This window comes from Haliotis rufescens, unplaced genomic scaffold (genome assembly GCF_023055435.1).
Source record: "Haliotis rufescens isolate VD_foot unplaced genomic scaffold, xgHalRufe1.0.p SCAF_7, whole genome shotgun sequence".
NCBI lineage: Eukaryota > Metazoa > Mollusca > Gastropoda > Lepetellida > Haliotidae > Haliotis > Haliotis rufescens.
The window spans coordinates 49,524,252-49,538,353 of NW_025964361.1; the positions used below are offsets into that span (position 1 = coordinate 49,524,252).

At 39.7% G+C, this 14,102-nt stretch overlaps 1 protein-coding gene across 1 annotated transcript in view; it reads left to right on the forward strand.

Annotated features, from left to right (window-relative positions):
* The first annotated feature begins 7,219 nt into the window (after window positions 1-7,219).
* LOC124110477 (transient receptor potential cation channel subfamily M member-like 2) overlaps window positions 7,220-14,102 on the forward strand; it is a 57,373-nt gene continuing 50,490 nt past the window's right edge. The window contains exons 1-5 of the mRNA XM_048387475.1: window positions 7,220-7,372; window positions 8,741-9,187; window positions 10,148-10,749; window positions 12,404-12,583; window positions 13,322-13,546. Coding sequence (XP_048243432.1) covers window positions 8,761-9,187; window positions 10,148-10,749; window positions 12,404-12,583; window positions 13,322-13,546 — 1,434 coding nt within the window. The 5' untranslated portion in view covers window positions 7,220-7,372; window positions 8,741-8,760. The remainder of the gene's footprint in view (window positions 7,373-8,740; window positions 9,188-10,147; window positions 10,750-12,403; window positions 12,584-13,321; window positions 13,547-14,102) is intronic.

Here is a 14,102-nt window from a genome sequence, read left to right on the forward strand (position 1 = left end):
TAACTGAACAAGTCCATTACAGCTAAAGGTGTGTTAACTGAACAAGTCCATTACAGCTAAAGGTGTGTTAACTGAACAAGTCCATTACAGCTAAAGGTGTGTTAACTGAACAAGTCCATTACAGCTAAAGGTGTGTTAACTGAACAAGTACATTACAGCTAAAGGTGTGTTAACTGAACAAGTACATTACAGCTAAAGGTGTGTTAACTGAACAAGTCCATTACAGCTAAAGGTGTGTTAACTGAACAAGTCCATTACAGCTAAAGGTGTGTTAACTGAACAAGTCCATTACAGCTAAAGGTGTGTTAACTGAACAAGTACATTACAGCTAAAGGTGTGTTAACTGAACAAGTACATTACAGCTAAAAGTGACCCGTGAAGATCCAGAGTAGAATAGGTCTTCATCAACCCATGCTTGCCATAAAAGGCGACTATGCTTGTAGTAAGAGGGTGGTCAGGCTCACTGACTTGGTTGATGCATGTCATTGTATCCCAAATGCATGGTTTGATGCTCATGATGTCAATCACTGGATTGTCTGGTCCAGACTAGATGTTTACAGAATGCCGTCATATAGCTGGAATCCAGTGATTGACAGCATGAGCATTGATCCAAGCAGTACAGATACGATGACATGCCTCAACCAAGTCAGGGAGCCTGACCACCCCGTTAGTCACCTTACGACAAGCATAATCGCCTCTTATGGCAAGCATGGGTTGCTGAAGACCTATTCTACCCTGGATCTTCACGGGTCTTCAAATATGTGCACTATCCATCTTAAGGCTGTAAATGTAGGATAAAACATGTCCTTGGGTTTTTATGGGAATAGAAGGCCCATCTCATACAAAAACTGAGAGGATGTGTTTTATTTTACTTTTGAAGTGAATGAAAAGTCTGAATGAACATTTATCAGCCATTTTATTTTTCAAACATGCTTTCCATGAACCTTAGGAAATGGATGTAAAATATCTCTTGCTGGCATACATGTACTTGAAAAAGACATTCTTACAAGCATTGAGTGCCTCAGTAGCCTAGCAGTTCACACACAAGGCTTTTGTCAGCACCTTACCCTTGCTGCTGGGTTTCACCAGAGCGGTAAACGTGTGATGCAGCTCACCTGCATCACTTCAGGCTTTCTTCCCACATATGGGGGCGGTCGGGTAGCCTAGTGGTTAAAGCGTTCGCTCGTCACGCCGAAGACCCGGGTTCGATTCCCGACATGGGTACAATGTGTGAAGCCCATTTCTGGTGTCCCCCGCCGTGATATTGCTGGAATATTGCTAAAAGCGGCGTAAAACCATACTCACTCACTCACTCTTCCCACATATAGTTGACACGCCGTGATATAACTGAAATAATTAGCGGCGTTAAACCCAACTCACTCACCAACTCACTGTTGTCACATCCCTGTATATGAGGTTTAACCTGACTGGAGAACCATGAAAAATTTAACATTCCCGTGTCAGGGAAAACTGAAATTTGTTGATAAAAAAACAAAGCAGATGACAATAAAACCGATCGCATAAACGCATCACGGCAAAGGCCATGGTAACCCGATGTATGCGAGTTCTGTGCCAATTGAAATGCACATGCGTTCACCCATTTCTTGCCCTATAAAAATCCACCCTGATCGGATAGCATTCATTCCTTATTGAATTGCTACCACAGGCCAAGATTGACAAGAAATCAGCGACACCAAGCCCTTTGACGATTGCAAGCTGGACAAACCGCCCGGCATGTAGCCAATGCATTTCAAGACCACGTAAGGACCATATACAGGCTCCAGCAACGGTACCATGCAGACCACCAACACTACAGATGGCCGACCACGTAGTGGAAGACCAAGGGTCACTACCCGACGTCTGGGTCGTCAGATTGTGCGACAGCATCTTCCAGATCGCTTTGTTACTGCTGCGGAAACTGCTCGACAGACCATGGGGACACACCAGCGACACATTAGTGCGGACACCGTGCGTCGACGATTGACGAACAGACGAGATTCAAAGACGGCTGAATGACGTCCGACCAAGGCTGACAACTGCAGCTGAACTGCGTCAGGCGTTCCTCAGAGTGTGGGCTCAAGTGCTAATGGCCTTCATCAACCGTCTCATCCATTCCGTGTATCGACATTGCACGGCAGTCATCAATTCCAATGGCCGACACACGAGATACTGACTTGTGATGCCATTTTCTCAGAGACTAGCGTTGTGTTTCACTTTTAGAACATTTGACACTTAAATTTCAACCTTGATGATCAGTTTTGCCAAGTTTCATCTTTTTTATATGTCACAAAGTATGTTTACAGTGCAAATAAGGTTTCTCATATAGCTATCCATGGGGACGTTTCTTTTGCGGTTCAGTATATGTTCTTGCATCTTGATCGCGGTGTGAGAACCGTTTCAGTTCTCATGTCACAGATTTTCACCAAGGAAACAATTACAACACTGTAATCCACTTAGTGTCAAGACATGACAAGAGTGCTGTCAGTGCAGGATAACAAGCAAGTAACTGGACGTTTGTAACAAGTACAATATGAGCCAGCAAGTATCATTATTTGGTGTTTGTTTTGTGTCTATTGTTTAACGACGCACTCAGCAATTTTACAGACGGTGGTCTGTAAATAAGCAAGTCTGGACCAGTCAATCCAGTGATTGACCTCATGAGCATCGATCCACGCAATTGGGATACGATGACATGCATCAACCAAGTCAGCGAGCCTGACCAACCCATCCCGTTAGCCCCTCTTACGACAAGCATAGTCGCCTCTAACAACAAGCATTTTTATTTATAATGAATGTCCCGTTACATGTGTCTTATCTGACTTAAGAAACAGGATAAAAGTGACAAAATACTGTTTAATCAAGTTTAAAATACAATCTAAAAGTATGAATAACTCAATACAATAAATCGATACAAATATGCAAAATGTATGCAGTACTGTAATTTGTTCCTTGGAATTGAATTCATGTATAAATGATTTGGTTCCTTCCTGCCTTGTAGATGTTCCCAGGGATACACCTAACATTTGACCCGTGGTGTAAAGTTCTGGTCAGGGCTGGGTTCCAACCTCATGAACTCTATTGTTTTTACACTTACTTACAGAGTTTTTACACTTACTTACAGAGTTTTTACACTTACTTACAGAGGTTTTACACTTACAGAGTTTTTACACTTACTTACAGAGTTTTTACACTTACTTACAGAGTTTTTACACTTACTTACAGAGGTTTTACACTTACTTACAGAGGTTTTACACTTACTTACAGAGGTTTTACACTTACTTACAGAGTTTTTACACTTACTTACAGAGGTTTTACACTTACTTACAGAGGTTTTACACTTACTTACAGAGTTTTTACACTTACCTACAGAGTTTTTACACTTACTTACAGAGTTTTTACACTAACTTACAGAGTTTTTACACTTACTTACAGAGTTTTTACACTTACTTACAGAGTTTTTACACTAACTTACAGAGTTTTTACACTTACTTACGGAGGTTTTACACTTACAGAGTTTTTACACTTACTTACAGAGTTTTTACACTTACTTACAGAGTTTTTACACTTACTTACAGAGTTTTTACACTTACTTACAGAGTTTTTACACTTACTTACAGAGTTTTTACACTTACTTACAGAGGTTTTACACTTACAGAGTTTTTACACTTACTTACAGAGTTTTTACACTTACTTACAGAGTTTTTACACTTACTTACAGAGTTTTTACACTTACTTACAGAGGTTTTACACTTACTTACAGAGTTTTACACTTACAGAGTTTTTACACTTACTTACAGAGGTTTTACACTTACTTACAGAGTTTTTACACTTACTTACAGAGTTTTTACACTTACTTACAGAGGTTTTACACTTACTTACAGAGTTTTTACACTTACTTACAGAGGTTTTACACTTACTTACAGAGGTTTTACACTTACTTACAGAGTTTTTACACTTACTTACAGAGTTTTTACACTTACCTACAGAGTTTTTACACTTACTTACAGAGTTTTTACACTAACTTACAGAGTTTTTACACTTACTTACAGAGTTTTTACACTTACTTACAGAGTTTTTACACTAACTTACAGAGTTTTTACACTTACTTACAGAGTTTTTACACTTACTTACAGAGTTTTTACACTAACTTACAGAGTTTTTACACTTACTTACAGAGTTTTTACACTTACCTACATAGTTTTTACACTTACTTACAGAGTTTTTACACTAACTTACAGAGTTTTTACACTTACTTACAGAGTTTTTACACTTACTTACAGAGTTTTTACACTAACTTACAGAGTTTTTACACTTACTTACAGAGTTTTTACACTTACTTACAGAGTTTTTACACTTACTTACAGAGTTTTTACACTTACCTACAGAGTTTTTACACTTACTTACAGAGTTTTTACACTAACTTACAGAGTTTTTACACTTACTTACAGAGTTTTTACACTTACTTACAGAGTTTTTACACTTACTTACAGAGTTTTTACACTTACTTACAGAGTTTTTACACTTACTTACAGAGTTTTTACACTTACTTACAGAGTTTTTACACTTACTTACAGAGTTTTTACACTTACCTACAGAGTTTTTACACTTACTTACAGAGTTTTTACACTAACTTACAGAGTTTTTACACTTACTTACAGAGTTTTAACACTTACTTACAGAGGTTTTACACTTACTTACAGAGTTTTTACACTTACTTACAGAGTTTTTACACTTACTTACAGAGTTTTTACACTTACTTACAGAGTTTTTATACTTACTTACAGAGTTTTTATACTTACTTACAGAGGTTTTATACTTACTTACAGAGTTTTTACACTTACTTACAGAGTTTTTACACTTACTTACAGAGTTTTTACACTTACTTACAGAGTTTTTACACTTACTTACAGAGGTTTTACACTTACTTACAGAGTTTTTACACTTACTTACAGAGGTTTTACACTTACTTACAGAGTTTTTACACTTACAGAGTTTTTACACTTACAGAGTTTTTACACTTACTTACAGAGGTTTTACACTTACTTACAGAGTTTTTACACTTACTTACAGAGTTTTTACACTTACAGAGTTTTTACACTTACTTACAGAGTTTTTACACTTACTTACAGTATTTTTACACTTACTTACAGAGGTTTTACACTCACTTACAGTGGTTTTACACTTACAGAGTTTTTACACTTACTTACAGAGGTTTTACACTTACTTACAGAGTTTTTACACTTACTTACAATATTTTTACACTTACTTACAGAGGTTTTACACTCACTTACAGAGTTTTTACACTTACTTACAGAGTTTTTACACTTACAGAGTTTTACACTTACAGAGTTTTTACGCTTACTTACAGAGTTTTTACACTTACTAACAGAGGTTTTACACTTACTAACAGAGTTTTACACTTACTTACAGAGTTTTTACACTTACTTACAGAGATTTTACACTTACTTACAGCTTGTTTTAATGGGGCTCACCAAACAAATTGATTTGTTTTTATTGGGAGTAAGACATGTAAAACACATGTTTATGAAGTAACATATTGAGGAAATATATATTCCCAGCGGAAGAAATGTGTGAAACTCTTGCAACAGGAAATCAGGCAGACACTTGAAAATTTAAGTGTGAAATGAATTTTGTAAGGAAGGTTATTATTTCTTTTGCTCCTGGATGGGCATACAGTTACAACTGCTTCAAGCATTCGTTACCAACTTGTGCCATTCTGGGACAAAGATGCTGCTAAAAGGTTTTACTCAAATCTGACAGATCCCCTGACAGTCGGGGTGGTCGGTCGGCCTTGTGGTTAAAGCGTTAGCTCGTTACGCCGAAGACCCGGGCCCACTTGCACAAAGCAATCTTAGCGCTAAGACTGTTGTAAGCCTATGCTGAAGTATGGGAGTTACGATCATCTTAGCGCTAAGATCGCTTTGTGCAAGTGGGCCCCGGCCGGGTTCGATTCCCGACATGGGTACTCTCCAGGGAGCTGAGAATGAAAATCGATTGCTCACTGATCCATTGACTGGGGTAATAATGCACACGAACTGGTACGGAGTTTGGCGCCATACAAATGGAATATTGCAAAAAATACGGCGTAAAACCATACTCACTCACTCGCTCCCTTGACAGTCATATAGCTGTACAATTTACCCAGAGAATCTCTTTTATGGTCTCTGGTACAACCATAGACAACACTGAAATAATCTTCAGCTTCAATGAGATTTCCATTTATGACTAATATAAAAAGGTACTATTTTAGTAAAACGAGTATTATTGACATGAAAACGAGATAATCCCCTTGTTCTACACGCAAATGTGTAACGTCATGTGTGACGTCATCGTACGCACATGCTGCACATGTATTCCTAAACCCGATTTTGGCCTAGATGTTCGAATTCTTGAAATTCTAGAAATAACGTTATTTGGTGTTTAATCATGTTTTTTCAACAAGCCGTTTTCCACATGAAAGAAAAGATGAGGTATTGGCTAGCCGTTCTCTTCTCCGTTGGCCCGTAACTAGACGAATTTCTTCCAGTGGAAATAAAGAAATAAACTATGGATTTATAAACTAAAATAACTTACATTATGCACTTCAGCATATTTAGTTTAGTAAAAAATAAAGTTTGCCTTATTTTTTCCTTAAAACACATCCAAACACTGATGTCTGATTTTACAGAGCCTTAAATTAATCTTACTCTTATCAGACAGAATTTTTACCTCTTAAAATTGTTTCAGGCACTGACTGCTATTTGGTTTTGTTAGTCAAGTATAAGAAATTTGAGGGAGGGGGAGGTGCAAAATAGGTTTACACCATTCCTTCTTGCAGCAGATCTAAAATTTATTCAACGGTTGTGTGGAAGAACAGACTCAGATTGATTTGGTGAAGTGACAGTTATACTCGTCAGTGATCCGAAATTATGTGCGGGGGTGGAGTCAAATATAGCGCCCCGCCCACACACAATTTCGGATTCCTTGCTTATTAAATCAAAAGTGACTTGGGTTTCAGTATAAATTGTCTCAACGCAGTGTGAAACTCGTAACCTATTTGAACATAAACGTGTGCATCATCAACAGTAAAAAAAACCCGCTTTCGTCGAGTTCATTTTTATTTCTGTAGATTCGTCTGTTTATTGTTGTCACGTGACTATCAAGCTCCTAACAGTCCAACAACTCCTCACACCACTTTCGGACATAACATAAACAAGCATGGCCGCCGACACGCGGAGAGAGCTTCCTGTTACAGGTCCAACCACCCTATTGTTCGATGACCGTATCGTTCTGGTTCTATGCCGTTCGGTTCGGTTCGTCAAGGGCTGCTCTCAGTGGTGATCGTAATTCAAATATTGGAAATATGTTAAAGGTAAGCTCTCTGTGGAAATTGACCCGTAATGTAGAGCACTACATATGTCAAATTATGGAACCGGCAATGACAAGTTATCTGGTAATTTATAGATCTGACGGGAGCAGTTCGATCAGATGCATCACTCATGCTTTTCTCTCCGACAACCCCCACTGACGTTAAAGGGCAACACAATGTAAGACAGATCTATATTGGGCTCGCACCTTTCACCAGTGGATGTGCTGACCGTTGATCAGTCAGCCGTGGCTAATTGTGGCAATGGATATATTGTCATCCCGATACTTTACAGTATATTTCTAGTGACCACAACAATAACGATTGCTAATTTTGTAATGTATGTATTTTCCCCAGTATTGATAAGTACCAGTTTTGTAGGTCATGTGTGATATGTGTAAGCACCATGCTCTGCATGATTATTAATGTGTATGATTCAATACATATAATTTGTTTTTATATAGTTAATTCATGAAGCCTCTGAAGCTGATATCTTAAATTGGAAATATCATTAACATTTAAATTCATCTTGACTCATTTATTTTCAGTCCCCAGACTAAATTACTATTCAGAATAAATGATATTGCATAGTATAAAATTAATGCAGTATATGTATTCTAGAATGTTCTTGATACGATATGTTATCATGGTACTTGTTCTTTCATATGTTTTTAAAGTAACTTTCACAAATGAATCAGAGACTTACTGCACAACCAATTTGAATGCTAACACAGGTTTTTTTGTGACACAGAAATGTGCGTCCACTACACACAGTTGTGCAGAAAGGATGCAGAAAAAAAGAATTAATAGCGTTTAGTGATCAGAACTTAATGCCTTTATGTCAGGCTTGGCACCGTTGCTATTAATACTACATCTTAATACCTACCTTCATTCTGTGCATCTATGTGCTGGTTTTCATGCTGCCATCATCTCCGGCCTAGATCTGCTCTTGGCATGTCCGGTTATAGGAATGTTTGTTTATATTTACTATGTCATCTTGTAATGTGGCACTTGCTCTCCAGCTTTCAGCTGCACAACGCATATTTTATATTTTTGCATTCATCTGTAGTTTGTTGCATCTATATATATATGTTGTTATATAATTTGTAGCATTCCGAGGGATGCACAATAATATTCATTGTACCAAATTCTTGATGAGAAATATAAAGTTCCGAAAGTAATTATCAAATCCTACACTATTATATACTACCCCATTTCATTACATTATAGGACCCTCATATTTCCTGTAAAACAATTACCGGTATTTGGGACCTCTGGACCCCATGTTTTGTAGGTCAAGGTAAAACCCTGCTAACAGAAGTGCCCTTGACATCAAAAGTATTTAACATAACTAACAATGCTCTTCTCCTACAGATACATTGCTGACATCAGCCATGAGTAACAAGGGCGCCACCACAGGTGGGGTTGGATCAGTTTCGGATGACAGCGCTGCAGTTCTGCCTGAAGGATCCGATGTCTCCTCACACGCCCCCGCACCTGTGTCAGGGTCCACTGATCCAGACGAAGGAAGCTTTCTTGGCCAAGTCAGGGACGAGTCTGTGTTTGGATCTGGCCCAATGAGGCAGTTGTCTCAGTTGAGTAGCACTAGTGAAGTCTCGGAAGGTGTTACAAGTATGTCATCTGGCAAGGATGATGTTTGTGGGCGTAGGTCACCTGCATCTCGACCAACTTCAGAGTTGTCTCAGTTATTATTCTCCCCCCACCAGCTTGGTTCATCTGGCGGGTTTGTACCAGTATCTCCCAGTTCTAGGCAGTCAGCCGTTTCCCAGGTGCCCCAGCACAGCGACCTCGTGACTTCAGGTGAGAAAGTCCATACATGGACATGTCGGATCTTTTGGTATGTCTTCATCAAAATACAACTTTGCTCGAAGAAATGAGCAATTATTTTAAAATGTATTTGTACTGAATTTTCAGTATTAGCATCTACAAACAAAATTGGACAATAGAACCATGAATATGATAAATATATGATAAAGATTGTCACCAGAATTGACGCTACTTGCAGGTGATACTTTCCTCTGCTAGAGCACATTTAGTAACTTATTTTCTTATTGATAAAAAATTGTATTCTTCTTGGCACACAGCCAAACATGTATGGCCCTGTGTCACACTGGAAAATAATTTTGGGCACTTCATAATTTCTCTTCAACTTTCTCATCGACTTGGTTAAAAAATTGATGTCTATTTTTCTGGCTTTTACAGACTGTTTTTGCATCTTGACCTTTTGGGCAAGAACATCCAAATAAGGCAAGAGAATCATATGATCTGCTGTGTTAGAAATTGGCACTAGTCCTGTAGTCCTTGCCAAACTGCCCAATAGTTAAGGTATCATGAGGACTAGTAGAAATTTGCCATTTTTAAGGGTTTAGCTCTATGTTATCATTCTAAGGACTAGTGGACTAAAAATGTTAGTTTCTACCCCTGATCTGGCTGATGGCTCTGATGGCAGATATCATTTGGATCTGTTTAATTGATTTAGGATCCCGGGTGGTTCCTGAAAGCTACAAATTTTGTTTGTCTTAGCCAAGCATAACCGTGAAGATTCGGGTTAGAATAGGTCTTCAGCAACCTATGCTTTTCCTAAAAGGCGACTATGCTTATCGTAAGAGGCCACTAACAGGGTTGGGTGGTCAGGCTCGCTGACTTGGTTGATGCATGTCTTTGTATGCCAGTTATATGGATTGATGCACATAATGTCAATCACCGGAATATTTACAGACCACCAAACTAACAAAGTTATTTTCTGATCCTCTAATGCAGTGAGTGGTTCCCCTCGAGGGGAAGATTCCGATCTCTACTCACGTCCTACGTCCATCCATCAGTCCCCTCAGCTCAGTGTGAGGAGTGGCTCCATTGGCTCCAGTGGCTCCTACAGACTTGGGGGACACTCCAAACTCACACCCAATATCGGCAGACATGTTCCTGGCGTGTCTCCGACGTCTTCCAAAGAGGCTGTGAGTGAAGCTCGTACTCCGCCAACTGAGGGCCATCAACCGCTTCTTGTGCAGCTGTCCAGCGGAAAACGAGCGGAACTGTCTCACGTCTCGGATCAGGAACATAGGAAGAGTATTGCAGATTCAAGGTTATCCCGAGGTCGGGACAAAAACGTAAGCGAATCTTTGTCTGCTGTGAAGGAAGATGGGGAGGCGATTTATCCACAGATGTCACGAGTTGGATGGCATAGCCTGGACACAGAGGACAATGATGATACCTTCTATCATGGCTTGAATCCTATGTATGCAACTGTCACCAGCAATGCCTCCGCCTTCAGTCGAGAGTCTTCAGACATGGCCTACATTCCGAACTTCCCTGGGGGAGTCCTACACTTTGTACAGGAAGGAGACTCTGTCTTCAACCAGATGGTCAGTGTAAGCTGTAGTGTCAGTAAGGCTGTCATACAATGCACATTTATAACATGCAACTTGATTATTAGCTGTTCAAATATTCCCCATTTTGCCTGAATTTCTCACATTGTTATCCACATTTGGCATTTAATCTATTTTTTAACCAATAATTTTGTGCAATTCTGTAATCCTCATTACCATTCGTGACCAACTCGTGTTATTCCAGGACAAGCCGAATAGCGACTCGTGCCCCTCTCATGGCCATTTTTGCGACATGGTTCCGTCTTAGCGGAAACGGGCATACCTAAAACAATTGTCAACTCGTAGTGGATGGGTCACATATATTTCCCCATATATTATATCTATTTCAGATGCAATTTAATACACATCAGGACATGCGGAATTATACAGTATGATTGACCATATTTAACTGTGTCTTGGGTACATTTTTAGATGTAAGACATGTTAAATTAAAAATTGTTTCTGAGGGATTCTTTGACGAAGAGCTTGAAATCATATGCGTATTCTGATTGGTTTGTCGTATTTTCGCACATAACATTAATCGATAGGGGGACAAGTCTTCTTGCAGGTTACGGAAAGGGGCGAGTGGTGACGAATGCCTCATCACCTGTACTTAATATTATTACATACATGTTAATATTGTGACTATGATCCTTGTAAGAAGTGACTGACAGGATCTGATGGTCAGGCTTGCTGACTCCATATAATCTAGGCCATCTGTTAGCCTTGCCAGAATGTTCGATTATTCTGTTTTCAAATTTTTAATTGAGAATTTGTCAAAATATGTTTCAAAGCATAGTCACCAGTTTGAAGCTAGTGCCGTAAAGCATGAGAAAGCTTCCTTCTGATTGGCTTATGTCAACTTCTTGTCAGTTATCTCATTGGTCGGCCAAAATTTGCCAAAGGTCTGTCTGATGTGACTGGTAATGGGATGCCCTCAGATATTTGTTTTGTGGTAGCGAGAACTAATATCTGCTTTTAATGAGATTGTATCACAAGGAAATATATCTTCAATGAAATTGCCTCAAAATGCTTTGCAGATTATTATGATGTCAACGTTTACTATGACATCACAATCAAATGACATCATTAATCTCTGCCACTGCAGCTGAACTATTTAGACTCAAGACTGGTTATTACTGTTGCAAACTGAAAAAGTGGGAAGAATGATTTTGGATGATAAACAGAATCTTGACCTGGTGTCTTCCAAACTCAAATTTATCAAGACTCAGATATTTGTAATTTTCATCAACTCGTCTTGATATATTTTGTCTCGGAAGACACCTGGGTGAGATTCTCTATGTATTTACGACCCGTGAAGATTCTGGCGACTAACAGGTACGGGTGGTCAGTCTCGCTGACTTGGTTGATGCATGTCATCGATCCCAATTGCGTGGATCGATGCTCCTGATATTAGTCACTGGATTGTCTGGTCCAGACTCGATTATTTACAGACCACTGTCATATAGCTGGAATATTGCTGAGTGCGGCGTTAAACAACAAACCAACCAACCAACTCTATGTATTTACAGTGTGAAGAAGTTCTCACTAGTTCAGACAGTGTTCCCTTTTATGTGCAATAGAATACCGGTAATTCAGTTGGAGATGGAGCAGTACTGTGAGTCACTTCTAGACATCGGTTTGATTTCAGGATCGTTATTATGTGTGTATACCTCGAGACAGCACAGTAGATGATGTTGCAAGTTACATCGCCGGTGGCTGGCGGCGGCGTACTCCCAAGATTGTGCTGTCTGTGATCAGCAGTGTGCAGTACTTCAAGGCCTGGGAGAATGAGAGAAGTGTCGACAACTTTAAGAGAGGACTCATTCAGGTAGGCGTGTACAGGGCATCAGGCTCAAACAGTTCAGACTAACAAGCAAAGCCTCATCCTCAAGGTTGTTGAAGGAAAACAGGATTTTGCACTAACAATATTCCTGACCATTAATCAAGTTGCAATATTTTGATTCCCTGAAAGACACTTGTTGAGCAACTAATACATACTTTACAACAAGACCCGTGAAGATCCAGTTAGAATAGGTCGTAAAAGGCGACTATGCTTGTCGTTAGTGGTGACTAACGGGTTCGGGTGGTCAGACTCTCTGACTTGGTTGATGCATGTCAGCGTATCCTAATTGCTTGGATTGATGCTCATGATATCAATCACTGGATTGTCTGGCCCAGACTTGATTATTTATAAACAACCGTCCTATAACTGTAAATATTGCTGAGTGTGGCATTAAACAACATACAAACTTTACAACAAGCATCTGTACTACAAAGGGAGGTAACCATAGTACATAACAGGTGACCCATGAAGATCCAGTGTAGAATAGGTCTTCAGCAACCCATGCTTGTCGTAAAAGGCCACTAACGGGATCGGGTTGTCAGGCTCGTTGACTTGGTTAATGCATGGATCCCAATTGCGTGGATCGATGCTCATAAAGTCAATCACTGGATTGTCTGGCCCAGACTCGGTTATTTACAGACAGCCGTCATATAGCTGGAATCTCTCTGAGTGGGCAGTTAAACAACAAACAAACAAACGTAACATGTCTTCGATGTATTTCAGGCGGCAAACTTGACTGAGATGTGGATTCTGACTGATGGCCTTGACCGTGGGGTGGCGAAGATGATTGGCAATGCTGTGTACCAGGAAATGGCCCGCAGGAAGTGCCAGGAAATGGATGCTCAGGTGGTCAAGAACGTGTACATGGTGGAGAAAGTGACCAAACTGACTGTGCTGGGCGTCGTCAACAAGGAGCACATCGCGTACTCCGAAGCCTTGAGCGGAGAGGTATGCTGTGTCTGCCTTTTCTCATTACTAATATTTGTGAGCCGAAAATATTATCAACATGTTTTTATATTCTAATGTGTAAACAAACAAGGCATGTAAAAGTAATGAATTCATAGAGAAATATTGTCTTTACTTGTCATAAAACTTGTTTAGCTCATCTAATGACCTGCAAAGTTGAAATTATATGTGAGTGATTGAGTGAGTTGGGTTTAACGCTGCTTTTAACAGTATTCCAGTTATATCACGGCGTGTCAGCTTAATGTGGGAGGAAACCCCAAAGTGTGCAGGTCTCAGACGTCTACCACTTCGGTGAAACCCACGAGCACGGGTATGGTGCTGACAAACCTAGTAACATAATCGGGGTGAACTGGGATTCGAACCCACAATCATAGGTTTCTGGCGTGCCCAAGGGACGCAACTCTGCATAGTGAATCGCGACTTGGACTGGGACTGTGAATTAGACGACTGGGCCACCCGTGCCCCCCTGAAATGATATGAAAGAGATTAACATGTTACTTGACAAGAAAAGACAATAAAGTGTAACCATAGATTTTTG